We start from the raw sequence: 23174 nt of genomic DNA on the forward strand, positions 1-23174 counted from the left end.
ATGGTGCAGCTCCCACTACAGACTCTGAGTTCACATTTCAACCTCAAGTACTCAGGCTACGGGATTGCTCCAGAAAGGGCTTTAGAGAACAGACTTCTCAACAGTCTAAAACAACAGAGTGAAAGACTAAGGGAGAAATAAGAAGAACTGGCTACTGGACAGCACTGAGGGGTCAGATCTGAATATCTGGTTTAAGATACCTCCCCTTACATCCATCATCTGCGTGGAGAACTATAAAACCAACGACCCCGACAGAGGCGAACCCCCAGACAGTTTGTCATTTTATCAGTGTTCTCCGAATTCAGCCACTCGGTGCCCCTTCTGGAACTGTTTTATCCTTGGCACCTCCTGTACCATTATTAACTTAATCCCTGTGTTTAAATCAACTCACTGAAAAAGAAAAATTAAATGAAGTTATTTGTTAAAGAAATTTAAACCACTGTGTTAAACGAGAAACCAGTATTGCCTGCCCTAAATAATATGAGGGAACTGTAAAAATAAACACTTGGAAACAAAATATTGTAATGAAAATGAAGCTAACCACCACTGCTTTCCTCAGCTCTGGCTCTGAGGGCTGCTCTGTTAGAAAGATGTTGGCAGGGATGGCAAAAAAATCTGCCGGTCCCTAGCGAAGGCTTCCTCCTTCAGGCATTTTGAAAGTCTGAGAAAGATGAGGGAATAAAAAGGAGGAAGTTTCTCATGATGTGAGTCCACGCTTTTGGAACCACATTCACGCACCACGTAAAATCACTGCAGGTTTGCGAAACAGCAGAATCTTCTTCTCGTGCTCTGACGTTCAGCCCCCTTGCAGGACTGGAGAGCGGACCTTACTTGTTTCCAAGTGCAATTAAAATACACTTTTCCTCGATTCTGGGAGGCACTGCAAAAATATCTGTAATCAGGATGCAGCTTACAATCGGGTGGCTTTTAGGAGCCACTTTTACTGCTGCTTAGTACTGTCTTTCCCTTTTTATCTGGGCTGTTATGAGATTGATGACGCATCTCAAAATGAGGGTGACTCAGAGTCAAGAAAATACGGTACACCTTCACTGGGCCAATATAAATGAGCCTCCCGTCTGAACGCCAAGACAACACAATAGCCTTCCGGCCTCCCCACTGTGTTCATCTGATAAAGACATTACAATACAAGCTATTATGATCTATAACCCTCCACTGGAACACTCACACATTCTTGGCCTTGAACGCTTGAGCAAAATGCTGCACGCTATGGAGCAGAGCGAGGTCCAGGGTCATTGCTTCTACCTTGGCTTTATGCTGGAATGAGAGAAAATAAAAAGAAATGATAAATAACAGCAAGTTTAGTTCATGGTATCAAGTTACAGTAAATGTGTTATGGAACATGTCGGAATTCCCCTGTTTAATATTAGACGCCCAGAGAGAATATAAATCATCGGAATGAGTGGAAGAACGGGGCGTTTTACTGCCAAGTTGAGGGAGGATGGGAGGCTGGGACTCTGCTGAAACTCCATGCTGGGGGGTTGTGCTGTTTGACTCAGCGCACGAAACAGGGTCCTAAGGGTCCTCGGGCTCACACAGCTCCTCTCCATCTGTCTCCTAAAAAAAACTGTAATGATAGGGCAACACCAGGACAAAGCCTGGCTCCTGCAAGAACTCCGGAGACCACGTGTTAATCTCAAAAGCTGCCCTCCGGTTCTGAAATGATTCCACCAAGCCTGCATGAAAAATGAGAGACAATTCATGTACAGAAAGTACAAACGCAGGCAAAACTCGTTTATATCAACGGAGCCTGACTGCTCAACACCTCCCTGGTTTAGTAACCCTGTGAACCCTATAGATGGGCAGGGCACATATGGATGGAATAATGATGCTATTAATGAGGCCACTAATGTCTATGCTGAGCCGATGGTGGGTGGGCACTTACAGGCGTCATCTCATTTCATCCTCAGGACAACTGAAGGATACGTTTGTAGTTTGCCTGTTTTACAGTGTGGCATCTTATAAGAGATTGCAGAGCTAAGAAGTGTGGACGGCAAGACTTCAAGTCAGTCTGACACTGGCTGGAGCCCAAGCTCCCTCCTGGAGAGACACCAAAAGGACTGCAGTGGTCAGGATTTGAAGCCACCCTGTTCCACTGCAGGGCCTCCTCGCACACTTCTGGAAAGATCAGAGTTGCCTTGTATTTACAGAGCCCTCCCAATTTTTGAGTCTCGCTGGACTTTGGAGTGTGAGCTGAAATGCTATCACTTCTTAGACGTCCCTCCGCTGAAGGACAGACTGCCAGGCCACCTGGCTGTTCAGGTAAGCAGATCCCCATAAAACGAACGGTGAGCTTGGGAATTCTTGTCTAGACTGCGATGTTAAAGTAAGACTATGGAGACTAACACAGTACTAGAATATTATGAAGGGGGATGCAAACGGCACTGCTGGGGACATCCTCCACCCGAATGGATGCAGACTGTGCTGAGAAGCTTCGTGTGTCTACAGCAGTTCACCTCTGCCGCCTAGGTCCTGGGCTCCGACCCAAGTCCCGGGCCTTGAACAATACATGTCAGGCCGAGGCAGCAGGAAAGCACACTGACTTTGGGCCCTGTAACCTTTCTGAGCCTCAGTTCCCTCATCTGTAAATGTGAATATTATCTACTCTCAGCGTTGTGAGATTAAGTATAAAGCATCTAACATCCCGCCTTGAAGAGACAAAGTATTTCATCAGTTTAACCAAGAGGAGATAAGATGCCCGTGGTGACAAATTCTTCCCCTGAGGCCACTGTGTAGTAAACCGTGGTTTGGGTGGGCAACAGTGCAGCAAGGTGGATGAAACGATGTTGACGACAAGCACCGGTGCCCCCCGAAGACCACATCGGACCAGATCACTGTTGGCTCCTGGAGGATCCAGGTCCTGCCCACTAACAGAGCCCAGTTTTAGGGAAAGGGCGTAGGGAGGGATTCAATGACCTCCCCAAACCCCAAGAGCTTATCAGTGGCAAAGGCAAGCTGGCCAAAGAAGATCTAAACTCCTCAGGTAACAGCAGCAGATGCTCAAACCTGCAGATTTTGGAAGACGGAGAAGTGTTTAACCTGATGCAGGAAAAGGGCAAGTGCCAACACATGGGGTTTTTTTTTTTGCGGTACGCGGGCCTCTCACTGTTGTGGCCTCTCCCGCTGCAGAGCACAGGCTCCGGACGTGCAGACTCAGCGGCCATGGCTCATGGGCCCAGCCGCTCCGCGGCATGTGTGATCTTCCTGGACCGGGGCACGAACCCGTGTCCCCTGCATCGGCAGGCGCACTCTCAACCACTGCGCCACCAGGGAAGCCCCAACACATGGGTTTTGTTAGGGAAGTATTGCACCTGGAGGGTCCAGGTAAGGCAAGGCCACGCCCCTCATCCTACAGGGAGGGAAACTCCCCCAGGAGAAGAGGATGCACTTGAGTGATACTGTACCCCATGCAGAGCGCTTGGGTCTCCAGATGGGGAGCAAACCACCCCCCCCCCCTGCTTTCTGTCTGCATGACGGATATTTATCTGTGGCTAAAACCTCTTCTGAGTGGGAAGTCTGCTAATGGCTAACTTGTCTTCCCCACAGATTCTTATGCCTCCTAAATGCTCAACTACCCAATCTGATGTTCCGAGTGAGCGAGTAAAGTGGCCTTTCACCCTCATCCTGCCCGCTCCGGCCCCAGCGTCTCCCGGCACAGAGCACGGCACGCACCGCCAACACAGAATCTTACAGAACTTTGAATGGATCACAAGAGGAAAGTCAACTATTTCATCTATTAAGGAAGGGGTGGTAAAGACATTGCTCCTCTCAGCCGAGCCCCCGATGGAAACCCCAAGGGAGACGCTGGCTACATATTAGAAAAATGGATGTTCATTCTTCCCCCATAAAACAGGGAGAACATTCCCAGCTGGTGACCCCAAAGCAATATTTCCAATGAAAATGATGGCGCAGCCCAATGGGCCAGCACATTCTTCTAAACGTGCAACTTACACGTGGTAAACTGTCTTCTGGTCCTCCCCCTTCACTTGAAGATAAAGCACAGGGCTGCCACTACCAATAAGAACAAAATCAGACCATACACATCCAGGGGGAACAAGGGGTCACAAGCCATCAAGTAGTTCAACAGACTAATCCACAGGCTGTGTGTTACTAGGCTCCTGGGGACAGTGATTCACGTCCACACGCAATTACTCAGGTAATTCTCCTGCCCTCGGTATCAGGTTTCCTGTTTCTGCTACTGACCCTGAGAAATGCAGAGAAACTGTGTGCGCAATTCAGTTAAGTCCAGTGAAGGAAAAACACAGCTTTTAGAATTAAGGTGTGTGTATGCGTTGATGTGTGTGGGTTGGGGGGTTTGCTCCTCCGATTGGCAGACAAACTTAATGTGATAGAAATGTTTATCGTGGGGCATGCTCTAAATGAGAAGGCAGGGGCTGACGGACTGCAGACAGAAAGCATTTCTGAGGGATAAGCTGCTGATTGCTAGGTGAAAGCACGAGGCCCCATCTGCCAAGGTGAGCTTTCCCGCTGAGTCTGACTATGAACCTGGGACTGGCCACAGTTCACTATCTTGGTATAACTCACTTTTGCTGCTGTTGTTGTCGTTAACTTTAATTTGGAACGAATTATAGACTCACAGGAAGTGGCAAAAATAGTAGTGAGAGTGCCCACGTACCCATCTCCTAGCATCCGCCGAAGGGGGCATCTTACCCAAGTATAGCACATTATCAAAATTAGAAAATCAACACTGTCACAGTGTAATTTATTAGACCGCAGACATTACTTGGATTCCACCAGTTCTGGGACGCACTCAGTTCCTTTTACTTGGAATAACTGCGTGTATAATTCTACGACATTTTATCACGTGCACAGATTCAAGATACAGAACTATTCCGTCACCACTAAAGAACCGTGGAGTTTTTTTTAAGATGTTTAATCTGCATATGCCGCTCAGGATGTGAAAAGTTCAGGCTGTTTGGCCAGAGTGTGCTCTCTGGATTGGCAACAGATGCCCATACACAAAGTCCTAGCTTAAAAACGCTTTTGCAGCTTGGAATAGCCAACAAGATACGCTCCTAATTCCTTAGTGTGGCTCACGCAAGTGCCTCCGTATTGATCAGGATGAGCTTCAGTAAGGAACAGCCCCCAAACCTCAATGTCTTAAGACAACAGACGATTATTACTTGCTCACGCTTCATGCCCATCTCAGGTCAGTGGGGTCCTGTTTATTGTCGCTGGCCAGGGGCCCCATCAGGTGGAGCCTCCTCCCTCTGTAGCATCACCAGTCTCTACAGTGCAGGGAAGAGAATGTGACAAGGTGTGCGTGGAATGTCACAGGCTTCCACCCAGTGGTGACACGTGTCACTTGTGCTCACGTTTTGTTGGCAGAGTAAGTGTTGTGGCTGTGCTTAGTTTCGAAAAGGTGCAACCCTCCGCATGCCCAGCAAGAATAGAAATGCAAACATATGCACAATGAATAACAGTAACGACTAACACTCAGTCCATGATTTTGCCCCGTCTACCTCTCTAGGCTCATTTCAGGCCACTTCTTGCTTCATACTTTCCATTAGTGATAGAAAAATTTAGAAATGACAGATGAACGTGGCCAAAAGAAAGCATCTATAATCCCACCACCCCAATATTAACTGTTAGCTTTCCAAAGGTCCCTCCCCTCTTCCCTTCCTCTCTACCTATCCATCTATCCAGCCAGCCGGCCAACCATCCATCCACTTAGCTTTGGTTAACAGAAACAACTTCTTACTAGAACTTTGAATCTTAAAATGCTATAAAATGCCTCTCTCAACCCTTCCCCAAATCCTCACCCTTTTCTTTAATCACACCAGTACACAAATTTATCATCTCAGGCAAAATAGGAATGTAAATTTATTTTAAATTATGTATACAGATGCTGGCGCCCATCGCTTTCAAAGAGAGCTGCACAGGTGGCATTCCACACACGAAGCACCAGGCAACGCCTAAGTCGTTGAGAAGCCCACCTGCTCCCAACACCCAGGCTCAGCCAGAAAGACACAGGAATGAAGCAACCCACACACTCTCCTTCCATTTCCCTGGAAGTCAGGGGACGCTCGGCGGCACCACAGTCCACCCACACTCTCAACAGGCCAAGTCTTCTTGGTTTGTTCTTTATAAAGTTCAGAAAACCTGGCTTAGTGATTCAGGAGTCTGCAAATGCAGAATCAAAGGGGTTCCTGCTGTTGTTATGTAACAGTGATCTCTCATACCGTTTTACGCCTATAAATTAGCCAAGTATGACTCAGATGTGATACCGCCTGAAACCAAAGGAACCATATAGGGACTGTGCGGTATTTAAAGGGAGAAGTGGGAAGATGTTATCATCCACGGGAGACGGCAGAGTTGGGCTGACCCGGAACCACAGACCAGCATGACCACAGTGCTGACAGTGCGACTTCAGGGGAGCTGTGTGACTGCTCTGGGCCTTAGCACCAATGCCAAAATGTGCGTTTGCCTTGCACGATTAGGGTAAAGATGAGGTATGATGTATATAAGATATGGGGCACATAAATAATAATAATCATTTGTAAGGCCACTGCTAAAATGTGATGTCCACTGTTTGTTTTTCAATCATAAAGCATATTAGCAATTGCAGTCTCCCTTCTTTATTTCACAGATTTACCTGAAGTAGCTCAAAGTATGAACAGCAGCTCTGTGACGGAGGATGGATGATACATGACCCCAGAGCAGGAGGAAGGAGGCTCACCGAATCCCCCAGAGGCCAAGGTACCCCAGTTTCCAAACTCAGTAAGTGTTCTGAACCTGAAAGGTGTTAAGGCCATGGTGAAGGCCATAGACTCAAGCTGGACCTCCTGGGTCTAAATCCCACTTCTAACACTTACCAAGTGGGAAAGTTACTTCTTGTGCAATCAGTTTTCTCTTCTGTAAGATGGAAACAAGAGCACCTGCTTTATCAGGAAATGAGGTGATATATGTAAAATCCTTAGAATAGCGCCTGACACCTGAGAAGTATTCTGTAACTGTTACCAAGGAACAGTATTACTCTGACTGCTTTTGTTGTTGTCTTTAGCACTGTTGTCAACAACATCACCATCATGACCATCATCATCACCATCTGCACTGAACTGCTTCACTCTTCACTGAGACAGGTGAACGGGGCCCAACTGGCCGATGGCAGCAATCTGAGAACCTGGCCATGTGAGCCCTCGCCCCACAGTACCCTCTTTCCTTACAGTAACCCTCTGTGGGCAGCTATTATCACCCGCCCATTTCACAGATGGAGAAAATTAAGTTCATAAAGTGACTGCATATCTTCATGCAGGTAGTAACTGGCAGAACCACAATTCACACCAAGCCATGATTTTAATCCCTACTGCATACTCCACAATGCCCACATGGCCCACCTGTCCTCATGCCCCTCAGAGGCCTTCACACCAAGGCCAATCCCAGGGGAAACCACCAGATCTGTAATAGCCTCGTACAGAGGCAGCATGCTGTCCCGTTCCTGGTCCACAATAAGAGAGACAATATTTACAAGAGTGAACTCATTCACTCATTCATTCACTAACTCTGCCTCTAAAGGTACACATATATTCCAAAGATCCCACCTCCTTTACTTCTTTTCTTTTATTCCCCATCATTGCAACACCACGTAAGAGGAAATATCTCACACCCATAATCCGCTTACCATCAATGGAAGAACAAAAAAGATAACATCTAATGGTAATAGGCCTTTGGAAAGCTGTATATAAATAATTTCAAGCGACCAAACATATTTAAAAAACAGATTATTCCTTAAAAACCATTATGAATTGTAAACTATGAATTAGCTAGAGTATATCAATGACTTTTCTCCACTATCCTGTAATGAACCAAAAGTAGCTGGTCTGGGAACCAAGCTGTTGTGTGTGATGGGACCTCAAGGTGAACTCAGGTGGGCACACTTCAAAATACTCTCATCTAGTCCAGGAGTCTTGTCTCCTCCACTCAACTGGACCAAAGCATCCCCACTGCGCTCTTTCTACTCAATCCTAGCCTAGTAGCAGGTAAGATCAGCTCTTCCTCCTGTTATGATACAAGGGCCACCTGTGAGCTGGTCAAAAAGAAGAGCACACGGTAACAACTGTTGGAGATGGAAGGATAGAGAAACCCAGATGAATGAATGGGAGCAGGGAGCCCAGCCTCCAACACACCCAGAGGAAACTCTCTTTCAGCAGATGGGGACTCACCCTATGGAGCCACAGGGATGAGACTGACCATGTACCGTGAAGGTGCCAATCTATGTGAATTTGATGGGTGTGTGCCTACCCTCTCTTACACTTAGAGAAGAGTTCGTTTCAGGGTTTCCCAAAAAAAAGCTCTCATGTACATATATTTATTGATTACCAGAGCCAAAAAAATAATGAGCATCTATGACAAGCTTGGCATTTATTTTTCATTAAAGAGTCATAGGAAAAAATCTTTTGAAGTATCTAGCATTTCCCCCATTCCACAGACTAGAAAACAGAGGCTGGTATGGTTTCAGTGGCACAGCCTAGTCAGACACAGATCCAGGTTCCCAACTGGTTGGGATGGTTCCAGGGCTCGTGTCCTCACTGGAGTACCACACCGCGCTGTAGCCCTGTCCGCATATTCTTCCACAGATGACGCTGAGAAGCTATGAAGAAAGTAACACCCTCTATGTATTCCTGTTTGTGTCTCTTTTGCATCATATTTATTTCATACACTTCAAATTTACAAGAGAAGCCTAGTGCTGAAAGAGAAAATGTAACCAAGGCAATAATCTACATTCAGAGCTTATTGCTAACGGCCTCCTGCAAATTCTAATCCAATGGGCCCTAACTGCGTCACGCCGATGCCTCTCACCCTTCCACTTTACATTCACTTGGTCCTGACTTTATGTTCTGAAACCTTAAATACGAGTTGTCACATTTACAACAGCAGGAGACACTGGTGCTGAGCATGTTATTGACATGACAGTATTCACTGAACTACAATACAGACCTAACTACACTGGTTTCATAATTCACCAACATCCTATGCGGGACTTCACAACGCCAATTTCTCCAGTATCTTTTAAGTGATGTTAATGGTGGCCACGGGTGGCGGCATTTTCGCTGGGAAATGCAGGAATAGATAGAGACTTGCATCTCCTTTCAGCTCTTGTACCTCTCAGGAGAATAACCCAAACCAGCATCGTGAGCGAGCCTGATGGGGAGTTTGCCCAACCTTGGGACAAGCCTAAAGATTAAAAGGACGTACTGATACATGCTCTTTCTGAAAAAGCATTTCTCCCCAAGGAGAAAGCAGAGTTTAAGAGTCTCTTTTACGGCTCTGCACACCTGTACCAATCTGTACACCACTGTGCCTTCAACAAGGAACATGCTCTTAGGGAAGAGTCCAATTTCGAAATAGGGAACCAAACCAAAGATGATCCTTGGCAAACCCCTGGAGTTTTTCTTACAGCCTTGAAGGAGAGGGGTTGATTTTGTCAGATCAACCATCAGGCAGCAGCCTTCACTCCTGAGCCCTCACGAGTGCCCTTGAACTCTGCCTTCCCCACTAAATTCGTAAACATCCCTAACGAGAAAATCATGACCACGCTTTCTTCGTTATATACAGGTCAGAATTTCTGCCTTGGGTGGCTGGAACTCAACTTGCAGAATAACTGTATCAGTATCTACAGGTAATTGTGAGGCTGATTCAAGGAGGAACTGCACCGGATAACGACTCATTTAATTTGGTGTATGAGTTAACGCTCCACGTGAAGCAAAACTATTAAAAATGTTTAGACGGTAATAGGCACTATTTTGCACTCTGGATAAAACAATGCTTATCTCGCCAGAAACAAACAAGAGAGTGAAAATATCCGAAAACCTTCCAACTTCCCTCTATGAGATGTATTCACTTTGCAGCTTAAAAACCGTTTCAGGAAGGACAGCAAATGGCACGGGAGTTTGGCAGTCAACATGATCGGGCATTTATGCCTTGCTATTGAAGAAAGAGCCTTTTTTTCATAGTGAATTTTTCATTCTAATGTAAGTGATGATTTACATTAACTATAGGTAAGGCACGGCTACATTTTCCTGAAGGATTGTAGGCAAGTAAAGACCAGCACAGTAAGTCGAAGCGTAAAAGCTTTCTCTGTCATAATATTTATTATAATGGCATATAAAATAGCTGAAATAAATAATAGATGACTAAAGGTAAATTCATATGATAAAGAATCCTTCAGTAGACACCATTACTTTTGACTGTTCTAGTTTTATATACAGTTGAAGACTCTTAATAAACAGGCCCTATATCTTATGTAAGTACTGGAAACATCAACGCTGTGCTTTAAAGGCAACAGACTGGACATCAGCTAATTTACTGTATAATTAGATCCTCAACAGGAACAGTCTATATATTTTGAATATTTAATAGGTGGGGTCCTTAATGAAACTTGTTAAGGAAAGGGCACTGGAAGCCCCTTCTTTGGGGAAGTTGCTGATAAAAGAAAAATCAGTGTCCCCCACCCCACAAGATTCAGAACGGTGCATAGTTTAAAACATAGAGATGTGGGACCTGTTGATTATCTGCTGACAGGTCAACGGTGGTTAGTTAAATTGACTAGCGAGAGACAAACAAGATTTGTCTGCTGTGGTTGAAAAGCTTCTGAATTCCACATGAAGGACCTGTGAAGTCTGAAAGATGCTCAGATGGAGAGAGACTCTCTTCATTACCACCCTCAGGATGCGGAGGAACACACACTAACCAGGATGCAGAGGAACACACACTAACAGGCCAGTGTCTGCCTCAGGGCTTCTCATCCAGGGACACGCCACCCCCAGGGGACATCCGGCAAGGTCGGAGACATTTCTGGTGGTCACAATTTGTTGGGGGGTGGGGGGCTACTGGTATCTAGTGGGTAGAGGCCAGGGATGCCGAACATCCTACAACTGCTCCCAGATGGCAACGGTGCCGAGGCTGCCTGTGTGAGTTTAGTGAGAGGAACCGCGATTCACCCTAAGTGGGCTTCAGCGACTTAAATTCATCCTTATTTATAAAAATAAAACTGGCTCACTAGTGAAAGTATAAATAATACAGAAGTGGATAATGTATCAAGTGAAAATATCTCCGGAATCCCTCTGCCCCAAGATAAACAGAGTGACAGTGATGCAAATCCTTCCAGAGTACATTTTCTACACATATAAAAACACTGGGCCATAATACATTTCTACAAACATAGTATCGTACTTCACGGGTTATTATATCATCTGGGTTTTCCCAGTGAACACATAATTGAATACATCTAAACAGACTCCACCCACATTCTTTCCAACCAGTAGGTTTAGCCCATTGTAGGGCTGTTCAAGAATTTATTATCCCCTTTAGATTCCTCAGCCCTCCACACCCTTCACTAGCCTTGTGAACTTTTTACTTAAATTCCCGATGCCTGACCTTCCTTATCTGTAAACATAGAAATAATAGAAGAACCTCCTCCTGGGGATTACTGTGAGAATTCAGTGAGATAATAACCATGGAAAGCACCTTAAACAGATATGCTCTAACTGTTAACTACTGCTGTTGTTGTAATTAATATTATTTTACGTAGTTTCAAGGTTTTTGTTACTAAAAGCAATGCTGCAATACCTATGTTTCGCAATAAATGATTGTTTTTTTCTAGAGGATAAGTTCCTGGAAGTAGAACTGCTAAGTAAAGAGATATCTACATTTTAAACTTTGATAGATTTTTACTGGGTGTCCTCCTAAAAGGTTGTATCAATGTCTATTCCCAAGAACACTGCAGGAGACTATGAAAGAAAACCAAAACCACCAATAATTCACATTGACAGTTAAAGTAAATTAAAAGGCACAGTCTCATATCTCTGTGTCTGATTCCTGGTACGAAGTGAGTGGCACAGAGTAGGTTTTCAAGACAGGCTTTAATTTAGAAAATGGATGAATGAATAAATAACACACCACCAAACTTGGGACAAATTTGTAAGTAGAAATAAAATCATGTTAGTGATGTTGGCAGCAACGATTTCCCATAAAGCATTTAGAGAGTCAGGCTTTCCTCCTGGTGCATCAGAATGGCTGGCCGAGGGCCTGCCTCTCAGAAATTGGCCGCACTGCATGATGACAGATGTGAGCCTGGTATGCAGAACATGCAGTAAACATGTAATAGTATCATCACGCTTGGGGACTGACCATGACGGTTATTTTTAATTTATGGGTGAATTGAAAGAGAGAAATCTTTCAGAGGTTCTGCAGAAGCCAAGCAGGATATTCAACAGATAAACTAGAAAAGATTAAGAGTATATGTGCTTCCAAGAGAAATGAGGTTTCCTGCTTAAGTGGCATCCGCCTAAGAAGGCTCTAATAAGTTCCAATGAAAACACCCAGAAAGGAAGGGAAGATGAGAACTCAACATAATACACACACACACACACACACACACACGAGGCACAGTCAAGTTATCCCCAAACGTTGTGCATCTTTTACGTTAGCTACAAGACCAAGTAAATTACTCGTAAAAAGTAACTGAAGACAGAATTGAAACAATAACAAAGGTTGTTTTTTTTTTTGGGGGGGGGGGCAGGGATTTCATGGAGCCATTGAATCATGTATGGCCTGGTTTTGCTGGTTAAAATGATAGAGACAGTAAACAGTTTTATACTAAGTAAGAGAAAATTTAGATATGTACGTGAAAATTTCCAGAAGAAAGAAAAATATCAGAAGAGAGGGAGGGAAAAGAAAAGGGGAGGAAGGGGAGGGAGAGGACTAGGCCAGGAGGGGAGGGGAGGGGAGGGGAGGGGAGGGGAGGGGAGGGGGAAGAAGAAGAAGAAAGTTAGTTTAGCTTCCAAACCAGCAGCAGCAGGATCAAAAAACAAAAATGATGCATGGGGTACAGTGGATATAAAGAAACTGGATAAATGCAAAAATAATATCCAAGAAAGAATTAAAATTTAGTAATAAAGGAAAACACTTGGACACTTGGTAGAGAGGAAACACAAAATGAAATTCAGAAACCAGTACAGGTATATACATAATCACAAGAAATAAAAATGGACTTAAATTCACACGTTAAAGGCAGAAACCAACTAGAATTTAAGAATCACCTCTATGGTGTATAAAATAGTGTGGATAGAGAGAACCAGCACCTCCCAAACCAGTTCTCCCTGGTCCACAGTATGGGGCTGTGCTGAGAAGAGACCGACCAGGCAGGAACTACGTTTTCCAGGCTGCAGTGCAGTGGGGCGGGGCCTCTAGGTTTCCACCAATGGCCTGTGAGTAGAAGAGTGTGGCGCTCCTGGGCTTCTCCTCACGTGAGATGGGTTCCCTACATTCTTTCTCCTTCCACATGATGGATGTAGATTATAATGATTTCCTCGGAGACAGTAAGGCCACTGGATGAAAGGAGCTTCGATTTACTTTATTTACTAAATGGGCCACAGCCCCCTGTCAGTCGGGGGCACCCGATGTGGATCTGTGTCATACACTGGAAATCACTTGGTAAGACTGTTCTCTCACAACTTTAAGTGTCAGTGCGGCTGACTGCTCCATGCTACCTTTTACCAGGGAAGGAGAATCATACTGTTGGCAAGCAGAAATGAGATCTGGGTCATTATAGAGGTGCAAACTCCAATTGATTCTGGAGCCCAAACAGCATAAAATAAGCCTGAAGATGTCTTTGAGAGACAACAGCCCAACTTCTGAATTACAACTTCTGAATTAATGCAAAGAATTCAGGCCAGTAGCATGTATCAGATTAGTGCTACAACTTACCACCCAAGCCCTTTATTCCAGACAGTGGCCTGGTAGTCACTATGGAGTACAAAGAAAGAGAGACAGAGGTAGACAGACAGACAGACTGAGATTGCGAGAGATTCAGAAAAAGAAAGAGTCAGGCGTGCCTGTCCTGTGAGGTTTCCAGGGCTTTTCTGACAGCTTCACCAGGACTGCTTCTGGAAGCGAAGTCCTAACAGGAGGAAAGAGTGGTCCGTAACGAGGGGCAGAGTGAGGCCAACTCGGACACGCAGGTCCAAAGCGGGGAATGGACGTCCCTGTCCGTTCAGTGCCCAAAGCATGCAGGTGGCCACATTCATATCCAACTTGCTCTGTGGTCTACTCTCTTGTAGCCAAAAGGGACGAACGAATCACATCAGGTAATTCTGTTAAAAGCCAGCTAAGTTACAGACTGCGTGTTTTCAGAAAAGCAGCGCAGACAGCGTTAGAGTCGGGGGGCGAGGGGCTGCGCGGGGGACACCACCTTATACGTATCCATTAGAAGCCGTTTTGGAACGGCACGCGTGTGAAAGCAGCTCGGCCTCGGTGCCCCTTCTTCCTGCCGCTTCAATATTTATAAACGGCATCTTCCCTTCTCCCTCTGGCTCGATGATGCAGATGTCCTCTACAGGCAGAGCTTCTGCTGATTACAGTGGGACGGGGTGGCCAGAGCTTTCACCTCTGTAAAGAGAGGACCAGGCCCACTTGGTCCTTTTTTTCCTCAAGGAAAGCAGACTTTAGGAGGCGGCACTCCCTTCTGGGGGTACCAGGTCTGCAGGGCAAGCACCAGAAGGATTTGGGGGTGTTATGGCCGAGGGTCGCGTCTTCTAGTTAATCTAAACGTCGCCTCTCATCGCACATCTAGGACCTTCAGCCTTCGGGTCCGTGTACGCATTTCCAAACTCCAGTCCGCGAGGCAAACGCTCACGGTTAATTACATACTTCTGAGGTCTTACCCTCCGGCTGGTACTGTTCAGGGAAGGGAAGATTATGGACTTTGCCACCTTCTACCCTGCTGAGCCCTTACAAAGTAGACCTAATTACCTGTACTTTAGAAACAAAACAAAGGCTGAGAAAGCATCCAAAAAACCTGCTCAAAAATCATCTAATTAGTACCTGGCAGAACGGGGATTTCAGTTTCGCCTCCACACTGATAAGCCATTTCTCCTTACAAGATAGTATTATTGCTTTGGGGCCAGAACTTTCTTTAACCCTGAAATTACCCCTAAATCCAGGAGATTATGGTGGGGTCCAAAAGTACTTCACTCCCAAGAATGTTGTTCTTTCCATGAACCCAAAGCCTTTACACTTCTTTCTTTTATGTTGACCATTAAAATGGTAACTTTATGATTTTAAAAAAAAACAAACAGCTGACTTCCACCTCTCCCCTCACCCCATCCCCCAGGCTCTGAAAGAGCCAAGTTTGATAACTAAGTCATGTGTAATTTGAAATGTTTCCATATGCGTGGAAATAAGATACTAATCTAACCACCTGCTCATTCTAATTTAGTGAAACAGACTTTTCTTTCCAAATGGCCATGAGTCCTTTAAAAAGTCAGCAAACTTTTTCTCCAATGGACCAGATAGTAAGTATTTTAGGTTTTGCGAGCCATGCAAACTACTCAACTTCTGCGGCATGGAAGCAAATGCCGCCATAGATAATGGAAAGGATTGGGCATGGCCATTTGCAATAACATTTTATTTACAAAAACAGGTGTTGGGCTGGATTTCCTCCTAGCAGGACATAGTTTGATGAAACCTGTATTAGGACAAGAGTCAAGAAAGATGGCTGTGCTTCCTTAAGTCCGACAGTCCTGTACTTAATATAAGCTGCAGATTCCACTGAATGTAGGAGAAAGAAGAACATCATACCATGCCTTAAAGTGTGTGTTGTCTGATCACACAGGCCATCAGATAAAGATACAGCTAACACACGGCATAAAGAGTCCCAAGCAGTGTGTACAATGGACTCAGCGGTATCTGTTAACACTGTTCATTGAAAATAATCTCCTATTAAATAATCTGAGGGCTTCCCTGGTGGCGCAGTGGTTGAGAGTCCGTCTGCCGATGCAGGGGACACGGGTTCGTGCCCCAGTCTGGGAAGATCCCACATGCCGCGAAGCAGCTGGGCCCGTGAGCCATGGCCGCTGAGCCTGCGCGTCCGGAGCCTGTGCTCCGCAACGGGAGAGGCCACAACAGTGAGAGGCCCGTGTACCGCAAAAAAAAAAAAAAAAAAAAAAATCTGAATTTTGGGAGTATTACACTTTGTAAGTATCAGCACTAAATGGTTCCTGAAATTCCACATGTCTGCTTGAACACAGGTTTTTTATTTTGTTTTTAATTTAATTTTATTTTTTGCTGCGTTTGGTCATCGTTGCTGCACATGGGCTTTCTCTAGTTACAGAAAGCAGGGGCTACTCTTTGCTGCAGTGCCCGGGGTTTTCATTGTGGTGGCTTCCCTTGTTGCGGAGCATGGGCTCCAGGCGTGCAGGCTTCAGTAGTTGTGACACGTAGACTCAGCAGTTGTGGCTCACAGGCTCTAGTGCGCAGGCTCAGTAGTTGTGGCACGTGGGCTTAGTTGCTCTGCAGCATGTGGGATCTTCCTGGACGAGGGCTCGAACCCGTGTCCCCTGCATTGGCAGGTAGATTCTTAACCACTGTGTCACCAGGTAAGCCCTGGACCTTTTTGAAAAATACTTTGGCCACTCTAGAAGTTCATAAAAACCTGTCGAAATTTGAAATATAGGTTTCTAGACATTTTCCAAGTATACCAATCCTTGGGCATTTAGGGTGCGAAGGACAGACGTTTTTCTCGTTGAGCTCAAAGGCATGTTCCCAGATCTGCTAAAGATTCTCTCCAGAATCCTGACAACAAGCATCAAATGAGAAGACCCATCTTGTCCACTGGGTATGTGAACATGATATCTCTGTCTTGTTCATATGCATTTATAGTGCAGAAGAACAAAAACAAAGCAACAACAAAACACCACTTCTCTTAATGAAAAGAGAACTACACACTTTGTTTTTTATTACAGAGGAGAGGTGCAGATGTAGACGCAGAGTTTGGGTCGGTGGAACCATTTGGGTGCGATAGGCAGTAGTACACACAAAATACCAAAGCAATGAAAACATGAAATAAAGAGATTGCTCATAGGAGAGTTACTAATGTTACATTTCTTCCATGTCCTGGGATTTTTCCAATCCAGAGGACAGCAGTAGATTAAGGGTGAATGAGAGACTATAGCCATTCCCTAAAGTAGTAAGAATTACAGGTCACATTATCATGATTCGGGATAAGTTCATGCCTTCTGCTGGGGAAGGCAAGGATGGCCCTTCCAGCAGGTATGTGAATCATTTTGCCAATGGTGAGGGATTTAAAGCCCTCAATCTTGCTAGGAGTCAGTACCAAGCCTTACTGAGAACCACAGTTTCTTACTGGCAGGATGGTTTCTCGGCCAAGAACCCACCAAGCACCTGATTTACAGGGATACAAATATTTCCAAACAAATACGAACCCCACTAACAAGAAAAGATGAAAACCAAAACAGAATCGTAACCACCAGCTGGCTCATGGCCCTGGGATCCTCCAGTGGACACTTTGAGGGTCACGGACCACGTCAAGGAAGAGCCATCAGGCCGACCGTGATGGAAGGTGGGGCAGCCCCACCAGGTACTCCGGGCCGGGCACTCCGCTGAGTGCTTTGCATCCACCTAAGATTCCCTTCTTCACCCTCCGTGCCTTTAAGAGGGAGGTATTCGCATCTTCATTTTGCAAGTGAGTAAATGGAAATTAAACAACTTGAGGTCGAGTAAGTGGGATGAAGGGATCCCAGTCTAACCAACCCCGATTATCTGACCCTGTTCACCCATAGTGCCTGTAAACTACGATCACTATGACCCTTTCTATGAAAGGGAGAAGGAATATTGGGGACTCACAGAATCCTTCCAAATGATGAAATTCCAAGTACCTAAGCAGAAAAGGAAAAGGATGAGAGATCAGGAAAAGGCCAGAAAGACCACACGCGTAGGAAAAAGCAGAGAAAATGCCCCATTCTCCTGTTCTCCCAAGGTCCATAATCATATGCTACACTGTTCCCTGCAAGCGCAGACATACACAGGGTAGCACATTAATCCTTCAAACACTAACAGATGCTGGCAGGGATTTAGACTGGAATGTATTTACAAAGTGACAAATTATGTTCTGTATTAGAGAGAGAGAGCGCACGCACCCACAAACAGGCTGATAAATGTCAGCTGCAGTCACGACAAACGGTTTATTTTTATTATACTGTAACCACAAATGTTTTTTTCTTTCTTTTTTTTTTTTTTTCCAGGGAGTCCCAAAGATTTATTTGTTGCAGGGAAAAAACAAGATTATATATGACACAAAGTAATAACTGTAAGATCAGTGATATTCCGGGCACCCTGCCCTCCTGGAAAGCTACATCCAGGCTGAACGGTGCTACTAACAACGCTACCTTCTCCCAAGCACAGTAAACGGTTAATAAATCAGCACCAATACAATTCCTTGTAATTAGATACAGCCTTAGTTCACAGACTAGCCAATTGATAGACAATATCCAATTCCCCCTTTACTGGCTATCAGGAGGATAGAGTGACTATTAAAATAAATTTAATGGCTGTGACAGGTAAGAAAATATACCAGAAGCTAAAATGTAATCAGTATCTCCAAACCCAAAATAAAATTATAGTCTTTCCTGCAAACACGGTCCCTGGAAAGGAGGCTTATGGATGGAGAGCGACATCCACAGGCCAAGAAAGGCAAGGTCACTAACTCGAAAGAATGTTCAACCTTGAAAACAAGATAGGGGGCGGGGGTGGGATTTGGCCTGGGGCCCAGAGAAAATGTAAGCATTTATTATTAAGAGACCATCCTGAAGAATTCCTTTCATACACTTGGCCAGTCGAATGTTGGCAGGCATTCTTGAGGGAGCTCCAAGGCAAGATGGCAGAATGGCTGCCTGGAGTCCACTGCCCTGCTTCTCAGTCGGGCCCCACCCTTGGCTCCCTCTGTGACCCTGGGCAGGTTCCTGCTCCCCAAGGAGCCTCCATCCTCCCAGCTGTGAGCTAGAGGGTTTAGAGCTCCTGGTATTGCCAAGACCTCTCCCAGAGACCAACCCTCTGTCTGACAGGTTGAGGGATGGGAAATATAGGAAGGTGGGCAGAAGAAAACACGCTGGTGGCCAAGCAGATTCACTAGAAAGAGGAACATTTTCTCTTCTGGGATGCAGGTTTCTCATGACATCACTGCAAGTCACAACTCCCCACACTAACACACTCTAAAAGCAAAATTTTGGAAAGATATGACAGGAACACATAAATAGAGTCAAATGCACAGATTACATAGAAGGGTGAAGGATCACGCACGCGCGCGTGCACATACACACACACACACACACACACACACACACAATCCCAGTTATGACTACACAGAAAGGTGATTCTTTTTTCCTGATAATGGATAGAATAGACTGCTGCAGTGGGGAGTGGGTGGGGATGACCCTGTCATCAGAGGGCAGGCAGGAGCTCTTCTCTCCTACCCCTGGAACTCACTGCGGGAGGAGTGACATGGAGGCAGTGGTGAGAAGTACACAGTGACAGTCCCTGGGGTCCAAGGAACAAGATTCAGTCCTGACTCAACTACCTCTTTAATGTGTTTTGACCTCTTGGAACCCTGGAACCATAATGTTAATATCTCCTTCACTGTGGGAGGGTTAGACAAGATTAGGCTTGTAGCCTAGAGGGCCCAGCACCCACCTGCACGTAGGAAGTTATTGATGAACCTTGCCTATTATTTTTAAGCTCGGGCTGCTCCCTGGAAACCCACCCCCCGACAAAGCCCTTTCCAATCCTAAAAGAAATACCTGCCTTTCCCACAACACCATGACAGTTTATTTTTCCTTTATCCTAATTCACATCCCATCACCACTTCCTCATGTCTTCTCTTATTGTTTCTAAAGGGCAGGGGGTGGCAGGGGCATAAGACACAGATTCAGCACTGAGCATGCTCCCCTGAGTTCCCTTCTGTTCACTAGGCCAGTATGTCCCAAAGAGCAGGCCTCTGTTCTCAGTAGCCTACGGTGACATGAAATCCAAGGTGGGGAGCATGGACGAGGACAGTGAAAAGGGGAAATTCACTCCATCAAAATGGCAGAGTCCATCACAGAAGCCAACCAGAAGAAGGTCCTGAAGGAGACGGTCCATCCAAAGCTGCAACAATTTGAGTAACAAAATAAATGATGATATTAGTGGACTATAAACTATAGAATAAAATACATACCTGTGAATCTATACTAATATAAATAAAATAATTGAATCAATCAACAGATGGGGAAGACAGGATCGCTCTTCTTTCAGAAGAACTCCAATGAATCAATGTAGAAACCAATGCCAGAAATACAAAATCACCATTAGGCAAACACCACCACTGTAATAACTGCTATACGCAAGATCTACTCACGGATGTTGAAAGTCAACGTGTGAATGTTTAAGGAGAAAGAGAATGACAGCATAATCTCAAAGCATCTCCCCCCAAATATTTATGCAGTACGAAGAAAAAATTAGTAACAAATTGATGTTGGAGAAACTCAGCAGACATCACCTTCACCAAATGATCAAAGTGACTTCACCATTAACATCACCAGTCAAAGATGTACCAACATCATGCACCACCTGACCTGCTTCACTAAGAAGGACACAACATCATTTCTAGGATGCTCTTGCCAAAAATCTGCTTTAACTTAATCTAATCATAAAAGAAAAAAAAAATCAGAGGCACCAAAGTCTCAAGATCAGGAAGGACAGGGAAGGAATGAAGAACTGTCAGAGACTAGAGGCGACCAAGAAGACACAATTAAAGATAAGATGGGATCGTGGACCAAATCCTGCTCTAAAAAGAAGACAGTGATGGAAAACTCGTAAACTGTGATTAAGCTGGTGTAGTAAGTATTAAAAACTAATGCCAATTTCCTGGTTTTGATAATTATATTATGGTTAGGTAAGCTGTTAAAATTAGGGGAAGGTAGGTAAACCCGCTGTGCTTTTTTGTAACTTCTATGTAAGCCTAAAGTTATTCTGAAAAAAAGTTCATAAAATACAATGAAATGACTGTCTTTTGGAGTTGGTGTTCCGTGTTAAAATACCCTTTCTTTTATAAAGTAGTGTTGATTATTGATAGAGGCATGTTGTAACATTTGTTGATTTTTTTTTTTTTTTTTTTATTAGTGTCCTTTTTAGGAAAAGAAAAAACCCAACACTTTGGCAAACTTAAGTTGGTGTCCTCCTCATTTTTGTTTTCTTTTGAAAAAGTTTAGGGGATCCTGAAATCCAAAAATCTAAGAACCACTAACTAAGCTCATTTAAAAGTATTTACTGGGACTTCCCTGGTGGTCCAGTGGTAAAGAATCTGCCTTCTAATGCAGGGGATGCGGGTTTGATCCCTGGTCGGGGAACTAAGACCCCATGTGCCACAGGGCAACTAAGCCCGCGCACAACTACTGAGCTTGCACACCACAACTAGAGAGAGAAAACTTGCACGCCACAACTAGAGAGAAACCCACGCACCGCAACGAAGAGCCCGCATGCCTCAACAAAGATCCCACGTGCTACAGCTAAGACCCAATGCAGCCATAAATAAATAAATAATCTATCTTTAAAAAACAAATAAATAAATAAACACTAGTTTTAAAAAATAAAGTATTTAATGATGACTGGATACTGAAGCAAGGAAAGTTTACAACATGAGCACTGTCCCCTTCACAGAATACTATCAATATTCTAATCACAAAAATTAGGTCCCTATGCTACTGCAGTGTCAAACCAAAATGAAGGTCATGGTCACCTCTTCCAGGAAGTGCCCCCTGATCACTCCGGGTCTATCACGCTTGTCTCCCACTGTGGGAAGCAGGGATCTAGCACAGAGTCTTTGCTTCTTCATGTGCTTCTCACATCAAATTTTGAGTTTCTTAAAAGCAGGGCCTCTCACTCACATCCCTGTATCTTCTAAGAGGTTTCTCCCCCCCAGTGAAAATTCAGGTTATTAAAAAAATAATTTACATGCATGTCTGTAGCTTTTGAATGCAATTAACTGTTTCAATATATAAGCTATGAAATGCTGAGAAACTCACAACCTAACTCATTTTAAGTCTTTCTATCTTTCAGCCCCAAGGTGGGTTTAAAACAAACTAACAACAAGTCGTTTCATTTATTTCCTAAGTACCAACTATTGATCCCTTATATTTTCTAAGTGCTCTCCTTATAGCAGTTTTGGCACCCTGGTGATTAGTGCTTTAATAAGGATTAAGCACATTAGAAACCTCAACTTGCACACGCTACATTGCAGATTAGCCTGAGAGCTTTAAAGGTTTTTACGTGAAACGTTAAAAGTTTTTGTTTAACATACTTTTAAAGTTGAGAAGAATACCGGGACAAGTGTACTCGGTTATCAATCAAATGCGTGCTCATTCGGCAAGTAATACAAATCATTAGAAAATGATAAATACACAGTGATGGTGAAAGTGTGGGAAAAGAGCCCCTCTGACAAGGCTGAAGGAAGAGTGTAAGTGGGAACAACCTTTCTGAAGAAGAACGATCAATTTACATTAAAAGCCTCCCTTGGCCCAGGTAAACCAGGAGCACTGCTGGTGACTGTGAAAAATGGAAAATGGCATCTGTGCCCAGCAAGAAGGGATTCATTTAAAAGTGATGAAGGCATAACGTAGAGTCACTAAAATGGTACTGCCAAAGAATACTTACTGATATGAAAAGATGGCCAAAATATGTTAGGAAAAAAAAATCAGACTACCGTGTGATAGCAATTTTAAGAAGCACAAATCCAAATATATTTGAATTTTAAAAAAGAAAAAAGGAGACACACCACGTTAACAGTGGTTGCTTCCGAGACTCAGAAGTACTTACTCCTGATTTGTGTATGTGTAACTATGATTGTGAAATCTGTCAAAATAACGACGTTATTTTTCAATCAGGAAAAAATTAATTAGCAGAGTTCTAATTTCATGAAATAGATACATGATACGTGAATATATAATATACACGAATGAATTTACAGCTGGCGTAGGCATTTTATTTCCTGGAAGAACACACAAGAGATTATCTTTTGGTAGCAGTACTATGTTTAATGGATGTTTAAAGGGAAGAGACTTGTCCCTTCGATTTTTCTGTGTTATTTAAAATTTTACCATGGGCATAATTTTTTTTTAAGTAAATAAACAGTTAATCTTGAATGTGTACTCTGCCCAGCCCTAATGCATAACTCAGTCCCCCTCAAGGAAACAAATCCCCAGGCACGGGAATGACAAAGAAGGGAACAAGCACTCGACCTTCTTGGGATCAAGGCTTCTCCCCCTCTTAGGCGAGAAACCGCAGGCAGAGAAATCAGGCACGACCAT

General features: G+C 44.3%; 1 protein-coding gene across 6 annotated transcripts in view; it reads right to left on the minus strand.

Annotated features, from left to right (window-relative positions):
* The window catches only part of WWOX (WW domain containing oxidoreductase), a 973868-nt gene that overhangs the window by 720601 nt on the left and 230093 nt on the right, over positions 1-23174 (minus strand). For all 6 annotated transcript variants that reach the window (XM_019941681.3, XM_073796721.1, XM_019941674.3 and 3 more), the window contains exon 6: positions 1187-1275. In XM_019941681.3, the coding sequence (XP_019797240.1) occupies positions 1187-1275 (89 nt within the window). The remainder of the gene's footprint in view (positions 1-1186; positions 1276-23174) is intronic.

This window comes from Tursiops truncatus, chromosome 19 (genome assembly GCF_011762595.2).
Source record: "Tursiops truncatus isolate mTurTru1 chromosome 19, mTurTru1.mat.Y, whole genome shotgun sequence".
NCBI classification, from domain to species: domain Eukaryota; kingdom Metazoa; phylum Chordata; class Mammalia; order Artiodactyla; family Delphinidae; genus Tursiops; species Tursiops truncatus.